The sequence below is a fragment of the Neurospora tetrasperma genome (assembly GCF_000213175.1).
Source record: "Neurospora tetrasperma FGSC 2508 unplaced genomic scaffold NEUTE1scaffold_3, whole genome shotgun sequence".
NCBI classification, from domain to species: domain Eukaryota; kingdom Fungi; phylum Ascomycota; class Sordariomycetes; order Sordariales; family Sordariaceae; genus Neurospora; species Neurospora tetrasperma.
The window spans coordinates 1,358,089-1,371,645 of record NW_009799101.1 but is presented as its reverse complement, the minus strand read 5'-3'; the positions used below and the strand labels follow the sequence as shown (position 1 = coordinate 1,371,645).

General features: G+C 52.0%; 5 protein-coding genes across 5 annotated transcripts; 2 read left to right on the top strand and 3 right to left on the bottom strand.

The window, feature by feature from the left end:
* Nucleotides 1-660: 660 nt before the first annotated feature.
* NEUTE1DRAFT_121942 (uncharacterized protein) lies at nt 661-2,324 on the bottom strand (the record flags this gene model as incomplete). Its single annotated transcript, XM_009852346.1, has 2 exons — nt 661-778; nt 844-2,324. The coding sequence occupies 2 exons, from the start codon at nt 2,322-2,324 to the stop codon at nt 661-663; spliced, it is 1,599 nt and encodes a 532-aa protein (XP_009850648.1).
* Nucleotides 2,325-7,138: 4,814 nt separating this feature from the next.
* NEUTE1DRAFT_100447 (uncharacterized protein) lies at nt 7,139-9,705 on the bottom strand (the record flags this gene model as incomplete). The annotated part of the gene is made up of 7 exons (XM_009852345.1): nt 7,139-7,173; nt 7,649-8,403; nt 8,479-8,766; nt 8,821-8,867; nt 8,921-9,115; nt 9,181-9,539; nt 9,642-9,705. The coding sequence occupies 7 exons, from the start codon at nt 9,703-9,705 to the stop codon at nt 7,139-7,141; spliced, it is 1,743 nt and encodes a 580-aa protein (XP_009850647.1).
* Nucleotides 9,706-10,080: 375 nt separating this feature from the next.
* NEUTE1DRAFT_116850 (uncharacterized protein) lies at nt 10,081-10,371 on the top strand (the record flags this gene model as incomplete). Its single annotated transcript, XM_009852344.1, has 1 exon — nt 10,081-10,371. The coding sequence occupies one exon, from the start codon at nt 10,160-10,162 to the stop codon at nt 10,322-10,324; it is 165 nt and encodes a 54-aa protein (XP_009850646.1).
* Nucleotides 10,372-10,616: 245 nt separating this feature from the next.
* On the bottom strand, nt 10,617-11,038 carry NEUTE1DRAFT_121940 (uncharacterized protein; the record flags this gene model as incomplete). The annotated part of the gene is made up of 1 exon (XM_009852343.1): nt 10,617-11,038. One exon carries the CDS (start codon nt 10,881-10,883, stop codon nt 10,647-10,649), a length of 237 nt encoding a protein of 78 aa, XP_009850645.1.
* Nucleotides 11,039-11,583: 545 nt separating this feature from the next.
* Nucleotides 11,584-13,557, top strand: NEUTE1DRAFT_81192 (uncharacterized protein; the record flags this gene model as incomplete). The annotated part of the gene is made up of 3 exons (XM_009852342.1): nt 11,584-11,737; nt 11,811-12,136; nt 12,190-13,557. 3 exons carry the CDS (start codon nt 11,584-11,586, stop codon nt 13,018-13,020), a joined length of 1,311 nt encoding a protein of 436 aa, XP_009850644.1.

The following is a 13,557-nucleotide window of genomic DNA, read 5'->3' as shown; positions in this document are numbered from 1 at the left end:
AAGTAAAGAAGTAAAGTAATAACAGAATATAAACAACAATAACAACATGGTGGTATAAGAATTCGCAGACTGGTGGTATATGATGTGCAGCAAACTCCATGACGCCATCAAAATTCGACAAAAACCAAAGGGGCTGATTGGAAAACACCCCGCTGAAAAAAAAAACAAAAAAAAAAAAAAACGTATCGGCGAAGAAAAAGTCGCAAAGAAGAAAAGGTTACAAACAATGAAAGGGGGTAAAAGTGAGTGAATGTTTTGTCAAGGAGGGGGAAAGTGACATGTGGTAAAAGGGGTTGAAGTCCCGCAACGACAGCTGCAGCTTTGGTCGTTTTCCCTCGCTTGCCTGAAAAGAGATCGAGCCCTCCGATGCTTGTGATGAAACAAGAAGTGCCCGGTGTGAAATGAAGGAAGAGAAAACAATATATGACCGACCACACCAGGGTCAAAACACACACAGGCATCATCTTTGTGCCGTAGTTATAGCCCGTGCTGTGACAAGTTCCCTGCCTATGTACACCCACCAGGCGCCAAACACCAAAGACAAGCAATAAGTGGTGCAAGTAAAGGAGAAAAAGGGGTAGCGAGGAGAAGAGAAATCTACAAAGGCAAGGAAATATAATGTGTCCGTGTTGACAACGCGGTGTTGGGGGATGGCCGAGTTCAGCTTGGCCCACCTCTTCGTCTCCGGCCACGGCTAGGGCCGTCAGGCCGCTGAGCAAGGACTTCGCGCAAAAGGGGATCGTCCTTGTCCTTATCAGTATGATGTACTCGCACATGTCTGCAGTGTCAGTGTTAGCAATCCGTTCTCATAGACTTAAGGGTCACTTGTTTACTCATGCCTACCTTTGGAGGTTATCAGGACGAGGATATTTGTGCTCTCGGTCGGGACAGAACGGGCAGACGTAGCCTGGTGAATCATGCACCAATCCATGCCGAATCATCTCGTTCTTGCGCTTGAATCCCCTTCCACCTTCGCCTCGAGAACACCCTGGTACGGGACAGTAATGAGGTCGCGCGGATGAGTGAACATTGGCGTGTGAGTTTAGCAAGTACTGCGTCTGAAACGGCGCGGCGTTGCAGCCCTGGAATTTGCACACATAAGTACCCGTGTGGCTGGTTAGGCCATCGATGCTCATTCGGTCGGCTATTGATCCGGGCGATGTTGCGGAGGCATTCATGTGACTGCGTGAATGATCTGAGGCGGAGGGTTCTGAACCGCTGGCATAATCGTGCGGCCGTTGTAGGCCATTCCCTTGGGAGAAAAAGTACGGCGAAACAGGTTCCCGACGGTATGGGTCAGAGGCCGATTGTGGCGGCGACGCATGGTTTGTGTATGACAACAAACTTGTCGGAAAACCTGGAGGAGAGCCGGGATAAGGTTGAAGTGGACTTCGCTCAATTATGGGACGGGACAGTTGATTGAGATCCGCCACCCCCAGAGAATCCCTAATGGATGGAAGCGTCTGCTGTGAGGCTCCTTCAAACACTGGGGAGGTCGGATGGATGGGCGGTAAGCCTTCGGGTAGACTATTGGGTGTCAGGGGGTTCGTAGGTGACGCAATTGAGGGTATGCTTCCGGGCTCTCGGGGTGAAAAGGTAATTCCTCGCGGACTATACGGAGTCAGCATCGCAGGCTGGGTTGACCTGTCTGTATCCATATCCGCCTCCGCACGCCTCGCCGCTATGGTTGATTGAACCGTCGCTGTATCATGCTCGGTGATTGGCGGCGTGGGACCTGCATCTGCCTCTTCTTGCTTGACACTGGGAGCGCTGAGATTTTGAACCACGCCCAAGGCACCGGCTGCAAGAGACTGTAGGCTGTCAAAGCCACCACCGGTGTTGATCTCCCTGGAAGGCTCGGCTGACATGTTTCGACGTCGAAGGCTTAGGTGGAGGTGTTCAATATCATCGTGGTCTTCCCCGTTGAAGTGAGGGCTTTGAATGATTTCGTTACCATCCATGGAAGAAGCAGTGTCGGGCTCAAGGGAGTCGTCTCTGTCGCTGTCGGAATGCTCTGATGGTAAGGCTTCGAGGCCGGCTTGGATGGCAATCTCTGGGCGTCTCCCTCCGTCAAGCATATGAAGCAAGACGGCATCACCCTGACTCGGTTTGGACTTGAAGCGACGATCAGACCTTTTGTTACTCGGACTGGAAGGAGGACTGACTTTGGGGTAAGAAAACTCGTCCAGCGAGCTCGTTGGTGGCCCAAGCTGGGGGTGATAGGGCTTCATCAACGGGCTATTCTGGGCAAGTAGTACCTCATCTGGATCGTAGCGATCTCCAGTGGGATCGTAGGCAAGAGTGGAAGCGGCCGTCGTACTCATAATTTCGCGTGTCGTCGGTGCTCTCGCTCGCGGAATGAACGTCTATCAATTCGCCATCGAAGATCGGGCAAACACGTGGATGATGTGATCCGTAGACCTCAGGCCTCCCGTCATGCACTACAGACAGGTTGTCTTGTCTCCTCTTGTTGTTGTATAATCCACTCGCGGGTCACCGGCCGTAGAACTCGCCCGGGTTGTCCCTTGGTCCCCGTCAAAAAAAGCCCTTCCCGAGGGCTCCCAACAAGCGGTCCTGGTAAAGTACTCGTAGTCGTCGAAGTAGGGAATATGCGAGTTCGCGCGCTGCTGTGACCATGCGCTGGGCGAACGAAAGCGTAGGGTGGCGGGCATGTAAGAGCCGCAAGAAGCAGCCCAGGGTGTGTGTGTGTGTGTGTGTGTGTGTGTGCGTGTGCGTGTGGTAAGGAGTTTAGCGAGGAGAGGGTCCAGGTCGAAGTCGCAAAGCAGATCGGAAAGGGCGCTGGACGCGACGCTGGGAGGAGATCAGGCAAGTGGGAGCAGCCTCGTGACTGATTTGATCGAGCGGGGGGTAGTAGAATTACAAGCCCGCGCCAGATGGGACAACAACCAGATGGAACAGTGAAGCGGGAGGGGGGCTGGGCGTCTGGGGAAGCTGAAGGCGCGGAATGCGGCTCAAAGCCCCAACAGCAACGGCTGGTGGATATCCGGGACAAGGCAGAAAAGGAGGGAGATTTGAAGCAGCAGCCAGAGCGATGGGATGGTAGACACGATGGGGACACAAGGGTCGAGGTACCTCCTAGGTAGGTAGGTAGTGTGCAAGGTCAAGGTAATCAGTGGTATACCGTGGTTACCTTGGCTACCAACCAGGAGTCGTCCAGTCCAAGTCGACGATCAAACTTTGAAGGGCTCGTAGGTGAGGCCGCCGAGAGTATCTTTTTTTATTTTTATTTCTTTCCGGAAATTCCCACACCGTTCAGTTGCTTGGATCCGGTCTCTTCTGCGGCTGCTCTGGCGGGTGAACGTGGTGGGTGCCGGGGTCTTCTGGGTCTTGCAATGGAAGGAATGGTTGAAGAGGCACAGAAGGCAGGTAGCGAGGTAGTGGAGGATCGAAGATTGGGGCGGATGGGATGGGGGATCGTTAACGGTTTAAGCCGCAAGGCAGGGCAGTGACAGCCACCAACCTGGACGGAGGAAGATGGAAGGTAAGGTTGTTGCAAGGGTGTAAATGAAGAGGCCAGCCCGGGGAAATCAGATTTCAGAGCGGGATCCCGGGCAGTTGCAAGGTGCAGCCGTCTAATGCGATGGACGTGCAGCTGCCCACTGCTAGAGCTGTGTGAGTGCTACCAGAGCCAAAGAGTGGAGGCGGGGAGGGGGAGAGGAGTGCCCCAGTTGGAGTATGGAAATACGCCTGGGCACCGTGACAGCTGAGAGCTGTGGTTCGTTCGGCTCGTTTAGCACAGCTCCCGCCGGTAATGTGCTAGGGAAATCGAGGCCCAAGGCATGGAAATGATCAGGGGTCTCATTCAAGAGTGCCAAGGTCTGTCTCTCTCTCTCTCTCAGCCTGAGACATATAAGATTCCTTTTCTAGTTGTCGAGGACGGCGATATACGACCCTCAAACCCCGCGGCTTTACAGGACTCGACCAGAATCTCTGAAGGCCAGTGAACAATGTTTAGGTGCGGAGTGTGTAGACCAGCCCGATGATAGGTATTGCAAGCAAAGAGACGGAAGGAAGATGCGGCGAGCTCCGATGGACTTTCGTCTCCAGCAACTACTTAAGCTGCAAAAGTTGGGTTTGATGGGGACGGCCGACGGATTATGCCAGTATGCCTCTTGATATTGGCACGGTCCGACTCGGGTTTCGGTCTGGAATGTCCTGTCGGTATCTCTGTTCGCTCCAAGGAAGCTCCTCGCTTTCGTTCTGCGACTCCTCGTGGGGGTACTGCCGTGCTAGAGAAAGAAGAACAGGTGAACAGGTGGTGAGCAGTTGCAACATTGTGGGTGCGATCTGTCCGTCCGCCGGTTCGTGCGATTCCAAAGCTGGGACGGAAGGAGGCACAGCACCGAGAGAGTGGATGAGGGGTGGTGACTTGTGAGGCTCCTTTTTCCGTGAGGATCCCGATCCCGCCTGTCCGTCCATGCGGCGGCGCCTGAACGTTTAGATGGGAACGACATGCAAGAGAGATGGCTGGCTGGCTGGCTGGGCTGGGCTGGCACGTCGCAGCTTCTAGTGTATATACATACCTACTAACCTACATGGCATTGCACCTACCTACCTACCTACCTACAACCAAGGAGCCACGTCTCGACAAACTTGGAAAAGGTCACGGTTCCATGGGATTGGCAGATTGGCACCGACCGAGTGCAGCGCTGTCACAGTTGCCAGGGGCAGTGCCACAAGTTTGGAAACTGAGAGGACCGTACATGTCAACCACAGTTGTCACTGTAGCTATAATTATAATTAATGCGGTGCTGTGTGGCTGGAATTGAGGGACAAAGTGGGCAGAAAGCTGGCACCCAGTGGACATCGGCAATGCCAAAAATGGGAACTCGTCGATAGTGTCCAAAGTGACCGTCAACGTCTCCGCTTTCAGGAGGAAGTTGAGATCCACAATTCACCATCGCGGCATCCACACTTGCGGTTTGATAAAGCAAAGAGGGACGACGGCAATGATGATGTGAGTGAGTGGGGGGGACCTAACGACTAATAGTATGTGGGGACTTGTTGATGCCCTTTCGACTCCCAATGTCACCTTCTCTCTGTTTCAATGTTTCAAGGTTACTGCATCACAAGATTGATTCATCTCAACGCTTTTCCATGTCGCCCTATTTCCCCCCCCTCCCTCATTGAGCTAAAGCGTTTCACTCTGCTCAATAAACCAAGAACCTTGATGACTGGAAAATGAAAACAATAAAAACAGTACAGGTACTACTATGACAAAGAGAGAGTATACGCACGAAACCCAGCGGTTCAACCAAGTTCAACACACGGCCGGGAGGTACTGTAATCTCATGACCCCACTATGCTGAAGCAGGACGTCCGATTTCATGCCGGCCGATTCCCCCCAAAAAGCTCTCAAGGGCGGGGGTGCGAGGATGCCGCGTGCGAGGATGAGCCTCTTTCTTCTTCCTTGCGATAGGGATGATGAGATGAAGGCAGTTCCAGTAAAGACATGCAGCGGTTGCAAAGCTTCCACTTCGGGCTGCCTTTAGGTTGCACAAATCGGACAATTGCGCCAGAGCTCTCAGATTGGCACTCGATTCACCCTCTCTGATTTGGTAACTCTGCATCCCTCTACCATGGCATGCCGACACTTCTCAAACCAATAGTCTACACTAAAAGACTGGACTCAAAATATCGGGCAATGAACTAACAAAGCGACACCCTCCCTACCTGGTCATACGGACGCAGGTAAAGAGAGCACACGATACACTGATATTCTTGAAACTTTGCCGGAATTGACGATAAAATTACTCTAATGAGTCCGCACTCACGACCGTCCATGACTAGACTTGACCAGCTTCCAATTGCTTGAAACCACCTACAGTACCTGAAATAAGTTTACTGTCGTCGCGACACAAGCTGAGCCGCCTATATCCGTCACTTGCTTTGATATGCTCGAGAGAACTTACCGCACAGTAGTGTACGGTCATTATCCTTCATCGTCTGAGTGGCTGCCGAGGTTTCGCTTCGGCCGGCGCTCGGGAAGGGGTCATGGCTCAAATCATGGGAACTTCCACTTGTGAAGACATACACAGTTCGAACATGAAGTCCCTCAAAGTTGCCAAGGTTGAGCCCCAATCTCGACTTCGCAAGATCCCAGAAGAATGTGGAGAGGGTGACAAGAGAGCCCCAGTCCCCCCTTGTCCCGATGCCGACTGGCCTTGTATGCATGTCTCCACTTTGTCGTTGTCGGAGCGGGTCACTTTGTGGGTGAGTGGATATGCGGGTCAATCATTCCATAGCGGATCCCGTCACCTCATGGGACCGCTGGGGACCGCTGGGGACCGGCACGGGAAGCAGCCCGGTGATGAGCTTCCCCGTCCAGTTCTCGTCAACGATTCAGTTCATTCGGGATTCGAACGACGGCATGAGGGTTGGGCACTGGAGAGGGAATCTCAATAACAATCCCTTATCTGGTGATGCCGGCTCAACAATATTAACCATTATCCGATGGCAGATATCGCTATCCATTATCATGTACATGTATGTATACAATGTGATCACTTTTTCGTGTTCCTAACAACTTGACAGTTTTTGCTCCAAGCGGTTGTGGCGAGGTTAGCGCTCGCGTCTGAAAAGGAAAAAGACGCAAGAAATGCCGATGCCAAGTTGACGAGGCCGCTTTCGTAGACTCATGAGTGTGGGGAGCGGCTAGATCTTAGCAGCACGTGCTGACTTAATGCAAGTTCCTCCATTTCTTTGGATGTCTTCTCTTCGGGCACCTAGGACGACAAGATTGGGTTTGTAACATTGCATCATGCTTCTCAGATATCGGTTCTACCTATGTTTGAGGCAAGGCTCGTTGATTTCCGCACGTTAGCTTTGCGATATCACATCACGGGCGGGGATCGCATCGACCGCTGAACTGGCAAGCCACCGAGCCATATCTCAATCTCCATTCCTTTCATCGTTCCTCTTCCCCTCTCGGATAGCATGCTTGTGCGTGAGAAATGTGGATGGATGAACGGTTGACATGTGCCTAACCAGGCCGCATGATGTCTTTTGAACTCAGCCTCAATTCAACTGAAACGCACATCCCCGCACCGCCGGGTCATCATCCATCCTTCAACAACGTACAAACGACTTGGAGAAAAACACATCAATCCACATTGCGTCAAGTGCCTAACTTAACGAAAGCCACATGGATATCTATTACACATATGCTAACACGAAGCTTAGTCCCTAATATGTCAATAAGCGCCATCACACAGTTACAGAAGTATCATGGGTCGTCAGTCAAATGCCTGGATACTGAACATGTTATCGGCGGTCGGCGGTCAGACGGGACAAGTCCTCCGTCGTTTGTAGTCAGTCAGTTTGAACTCATTCCGTCTTTTCTCTGCTTCTCGCAGATGAGCTAAAGTTGATGCGGTTGCGGACGGTTCAGTCATTGATGCATCTTCCGTTGGACGCTTGTTGCTGTACTGGTTGCTGTTCACTTTACCATGGATAATTAATTCTTGTGAAAGTGGCACTAAGGGCGAAGAACAAAGTTCTGGCAAGTTTGGTGATGGTGGAGTAAACGTGAACGAGGGCAGAGGGGGGTGATGTGCTGTGATACCGCCGTTTCCCCATCTTTCGTCCTCCTCGGAGGGATACGATGGGTCAGAGTCAATCCACAAACCTGGCTGGTGTTGCGGTCTTTGACTCGTCCGCCGAGTTTGAATAGTCAGCGGAGGAGAAGACCAGCCGTTGGCGCTTAGTGGGTGATCTGTGTCTTTCTCTTCTCGTTGTTGATGGGCTGATGATAAGGTGTGACACGAAAGGAAAGGAGTTGGGTTCCTCTGAAAGTGTGGCGAAATCTTAGCACTGGCGTCTTCGTCTTCTTCCTCCTCCTCCTCCTCCATAGGCTCTGCCACCGTACCTAGTTCTTGTTCTCTATCCCCATTATGCGCATCAGTGGTCGCATCGAGCTTCTCGATAAAAGGAGCGAGCCGAATCTTCCTAGGCTCCCACGAAGCTGCATTGTCGCGTTCAAGACGTCTGAAGAGACTGTCATCTTCCTCGGGCTCGCATATCCAGGGATGAGTAAGAGCTTGGCGCGCCGTGAGCCGGTGTTTGCTGTTGTAGGTGAGACATCCGCGAACGAAGTCCTTTGCATGGCTTGAGATGTTTTCATCTGGACGGAGGCGGGAGGTTTGAGAGTCAATGGGCTGATCGTCATTACCGTAGTCTTCATCGCCATCTTGAACAGCAACGTCACAGCCGTGGTCATTGAGGATGATGTTGAGGTATCGGTCGATTCTGCCTTGGCTGGTAAAGTCGAGATGACGAAGATTCGGAAGTTCTTGGAATCCAGAGAAAAGCTGAAGGCAAAGCATCCCAATGGACCAGATGTCGACAGACAATGAATGACCTCGCTCGGAGTTATAGCATTCGCTGAATCAAGCGTTAGTATTGCTCTCAACAATCCAGTGACACATGTCAACCTAGGAGGGGAAGTGCGAAACTCACGGGGCGCGATAGAAGGTTGTTCCAACCTCGGACTTTAATCTTCCACGGTTCGTAACAGCCGAGTCCCCAAAATCGGAGAGAACAAGCCTGTAGGAGACATTTGGCGCTATGGCACAGAGAATATTTTCTGGCTTGATGTCTCGATGTGCGAGCCCCTTGTTGTGGATGTAGTCAACAGCATTGAGGGTCTGGCGTATGATCCAGCGTATTTCTAGCTCGGGGAGTGCCCCCTCGCGCGATAGAAGTGAGAAGAGATCGCCACCAGTAGCCAGCTCTGTAAAGATATACCTAGAGATACATTAGTCGGCCAACCCTACTAGCTGCTCGTGATGAAGGTCTTACACCGAATGCTCTGATTCAAAGGCAGCCTTGATGGAAAGAATATTCGGCTGACAACTTTTGTCAGCTTGAACCATCTTTCCGTGCTCTTTCAAAGACATACGTGATCGAGGTAGCTCAACAGCATTGCCTCCTGCTTGATCCGGCGGAGTATCTGGTGTGATCGGGGCCGTCTATCTAAGTTGTGCACTTTGCAAGCCACCTGCTGCCCTGTTAAGACATCTGTGGCTAGGTAGACCACAGCATGGGCACCATTTCCTAATGTGCGGTCTTCCACAAGGTATCGGCTCTCAAGGAGCTGGATGTTGCTAAGTCAGATCATGGCATGTTTATTGTCTTCGCACGCTAAGATAACAATAATACCTTGAGCTCCTCTCGCTGGCGTGCAGTGAGACGCAGAAACGAAGTTCTCTCCTCGAGCTGAACGAACTTGAAAGTGATGTAAGGATAGATGGAGATGACATCTCCATTCTGGAGTAGTCTTCCCGGAGTGATGTCTGGCTTCTTGCCAACACACTTTTTGTTGAGCAGAGTTCCGTTGGAAGACTGCCGGTCTCGCACAAACACAAGTGATGTATGGCGACCTTCTTCGTCAACAGTGATGGAATACAGCTCAAAGTGGTTTCTTGAGACAGTGGAATCGGCAAAGACAACGTCATTATTGTCTCGGTCCGTGTCACGACCAATTCTGACTGTCTGGTTTGGCCAGATGTAAAAGCCGCCTACACTTGCGATACGAAAGTTAGGGAGCACCGGTTGGAGGAGACCAGCAAGGGATACATCACAGTATTCACGATTGCTTCAGGAAAATGACAGAAACGTACCTCTTATAGGAGGAGTAGTGCTAGTGTCCACGAAGGAAACACTTGCCACAGGCGGTTGCGACATTTCAAACCAGCTATCAAGACCGAGACACGGAAAACAAAGGATAATGATAATGATAATGATAAAGCCGGCAATGTCAGCGTTCACTCATGTATGCGTTGATGTCGTCACTTGCGTCCGTAGATAGTGTTGACTTTTCATGGCCCAAAGTGGCTTTGCGTATTGAGAAGTAGAGGTAGGTAAGGTTGGGAATGACACTCAGAGTTCAAGATCACAGGACGAGATTGGAAGAGTGAGTTGGTGTCTTGAGGATCGACTCCTCCTTCCCATGTCCAGCCATCGTGAAAATTCTTCATGCAGACAAGTCGTGCCTTCCTTTGACCTGACGGTTGCAACTTGCAAGTGAAGTGGAAGTGCAGTGTCCATGGTTGAGGGCTTGCCAGATAGGCAGGAGGCAGGCTCGCCCGTTGGAGGACGGGACGGGAGTCGATCTCCGAGCCCGCGAGCCGAGCTTCTGATGCAGTCCAACGAACTGAAACTCCCTCAGCGGGAGCTTGGGCCACCTAGGGCAAAGGTCGCACCCCGCACGGACCGCATCCAAACAAAGAGCGGCAGGCCTGGGCAATTTGGGCCTGCGTCACCTGACTTACCCCACAGGGCTGCTTGCCCTGGAGCCCTATGAGATAAAAGTTCCCCCTCTCCATTCGCAAGTTGAAACTCTTTCCCATCACCAACAAGCAAAACTCATCTTTAAATCCAAGATGTACGCGCTCCCGCCCCCCAGCATTTGCTTGGCCACCTACTGACATACAAGCAGTTCAAGATGAGAGCGAAGTGGAGAAAGAAGCGCGTGAGACGCCTTAAGCGCAAGAGAAGAAAGATGAGAGCGAGATCGTAAGTTTCACCATCGGCGCATCGACAGTTGATGCAGCTACAATCGCCACTCTGGAGCATATAAGCTGACTCGATCCCAGCAAATAAACGCCTCGCCTCACTCGACCCAATCAGCTCTTGACATCATCCTCTAAGCCATCAGACAACTTGGGCTCGGTGTCGACTCCTCCCCTCAGCGCGGAATGACGCCACATCGGTCGCTCTGAAACCTTGCGGTGATCAGGCGAACTCAGGGTTCCTACGGAACATGCACCCCTCGGGACATGCTGCACATCAAACTGCGGCACACATAGAACGGAACTGTTTGGTGGTGGATATGGTATTGGCTGGTTGCCTGTCAACTTCATGGTTGAGTAGCAACAAGGTGTTTACGGATCAACGCCGGTGGGAGCAAACTGTCTAGTTTGGAGACGCGAATTCGGGATATCCGTCGCAGCAACAATAAAGGCCGCTTCGCTTCATGATACACTTCTATGCATCTGTGACAAACGGGACTGCATGTCTTGGATCAATTGTTTCTGTCGACAACATGGCCATCTGCCCTCGAACAGGTGACATGGCATTTGCACACAAGGGAATACCAATTTTTGCAACATCAGTGAACATTTTTAACGACGGGGGAGGCAGTGGCCTGCATGCACGAGGGCATAGAAATCGCGTCCCAAGCCTTGGTTCGCCTTGTGACTTGGACTGAACCCCTCCATGTCTGGTTGATTGTTCTAGCACGCTTGCGGCTTGCTATTCTTCATCTCTCCAAGCAATTTAACAGCAAACAGATAGCAATTGATTTCATAGCATGAAGATTCCGCGCTTCGTAGTATTTCAACACAATCATCAAACATATTGCATCGTCGTCATCGACTGTGGTGTGTCGATTGCAAAGGCGGTAACTGATACCGGACCCCGGCAGGCGGCAGAATTTTTTTCTGGCTGCGGGATCCACTTGGAAGTTCAGACAGCGACTCTCCAGCTGCATGATCTATTTGATTTGGCGGGACTTCACGACTCTACACTACCCCAGCACCTTTGTAGCCCGCAAACACCACCATGGGAAGCTCATCAGACAAGAAGCGCAAGAGCGCTGAGGATACAACACCCCAAATCAAGAAGAAGAAGGTCGACTCCGAGAAATCGTCCAAGTCGCCCAAGTTCATCAATGTCGGAGCTGTGAAGAGGCCGCAGCATGCGCCTCCGGTCGTGGGTAAGCACATGTTGATCGGCTGAAACCATGGCCGTCAAGTCCAATGGAGGAAGACTCTAACATGCGCTCCCAGCCGCGACCTCGGGACTTGCTCTCTCTTCGTCCATACAATTTCAAGCCTACGCCACACCAGCCGACAAGACCTCGAAGCGCAAGAAGAATGGTGCGCCCGCACAAGAGTTGCTGCTGCACTCTGCCAACCACCGGACGATGGACTACACAGCTCGCGAAGACAGGACAGGAGACTCGTCCGACCCATACCTAAAGCACTACATTGGCATCTTCAACCCCAAAACGGCCGAGGTCGAGATTGTGGAGGCGCGCAAGACGGTGCTCCGTGGCACAGTTAGGTCGCAGAAGGCTGTTGACGAGGCAATGGAAGAGAAGACTCAGAAACAGGTAAGCCTGGAAGTAGTGGTCAGGGGCATAAAACCAGACTGACGGTGCAACAGCAAATGATGGCCATGAGGAACGAGCTCGGCGAGGCATTCGGTACGAAGAAGGCGAAGAAGGCGATCCGCGACGTGACCGAGAACGCCATTACATCCCAAAAGGTTGGCCAGAGCGAGCTGGTGATGATGGACGCCATCAAGACCGCCACCAAGGACATGTCGACCAAGGAAGACCTTCAAGCCGCTGTCGACAACGCCCGACCGGTACCGCGCGGCAACTTCGCTGCCACGGAAATCGCAGACGTCTACGTACCATCCCAAATCATCGGATCCGAGGTCCTGAACGCGATACCAGTGATGGATTGGCAGGAGAGCGTCAAGAACCTAGAGGACATCCAGGTACCTTCGCGCTTCGTCGCCAAGCGCGTTTCCAACGTAGCAAGCAGCGACGACGCGGTGCACAGATTGAGGGTACTGCGGTACCTCTTGTTCGTCATCATTTTCTGGAACGCCACCTCGCAAGGAAGGGAGCGTGGCACAAGAAGCATCGGTAAGAGGGATAAGCTGCGCGAGGTTATGGCACCAGCGCCCGAGATCGTGATTGAAAACATCCGCCGCAAGTTCTCGGACGGCGGAGTCATGCGCAAGACACACGTTGACCTTCTGATGACACACTGCTGCGCATTTGCCGCCATCATCGACGGCTTCAGGGTCAACACGATTGACTTGAGAGAAGATCTGAAGCTGGAGCAGAAGCAGCTCAACCAATACTTTATCGAGATTGGAGCTCGCGTCAAGCAGCAGAAGGTCGCTGACAAGATGGAGAACTTTGCCGTCCTGCAGCTGCCTCTCCAGTTTCCCAAGATCAGACTGCCGGCACGGAAGAGGTAAATCACCCTTTGCTGAGCCGGGCCCACGGCCACGGATCATATCATCAAGTTTAGTTGGATTTAGCGCAGTGCACATCATCCACCCAGTTCTACATTGGACATTTCGGCACTTACGTTTGGAAGTGCTCTACGAAGTGCTGAGAAAAGGCATGCTTTTGGCAAGAGAAGCGATTGTCCAGCTCAGTTGGAAGTCTGGCCGCTTCCAGCCTGTAACCACCATGGTGTGTTGTTGAGACACACCCAAGCGACACCCAGGCGCTGGCCAATCAAAATTCCAAGCGCCTAATCGAGAGGAGGCCATGACCTGTACCGCACTATTTGAGCATCTTGCGGAGGTATACATCAGTTATTTTGTGGTTCGGGCAGTAAAAGCTATGCTAGAAAGCATATATCATTGTATAGACGGTTTAGAGAATAGTCATGGAAATTGATGGGCCATAAGAAGAATGGCGGGAAGCCTATTGTCCCCCAGTCTTTATAAGCTCTGAATGGGGTCAAAGAGATGACAATGAAATCTAGGAAAAGGGTCACCCCACAG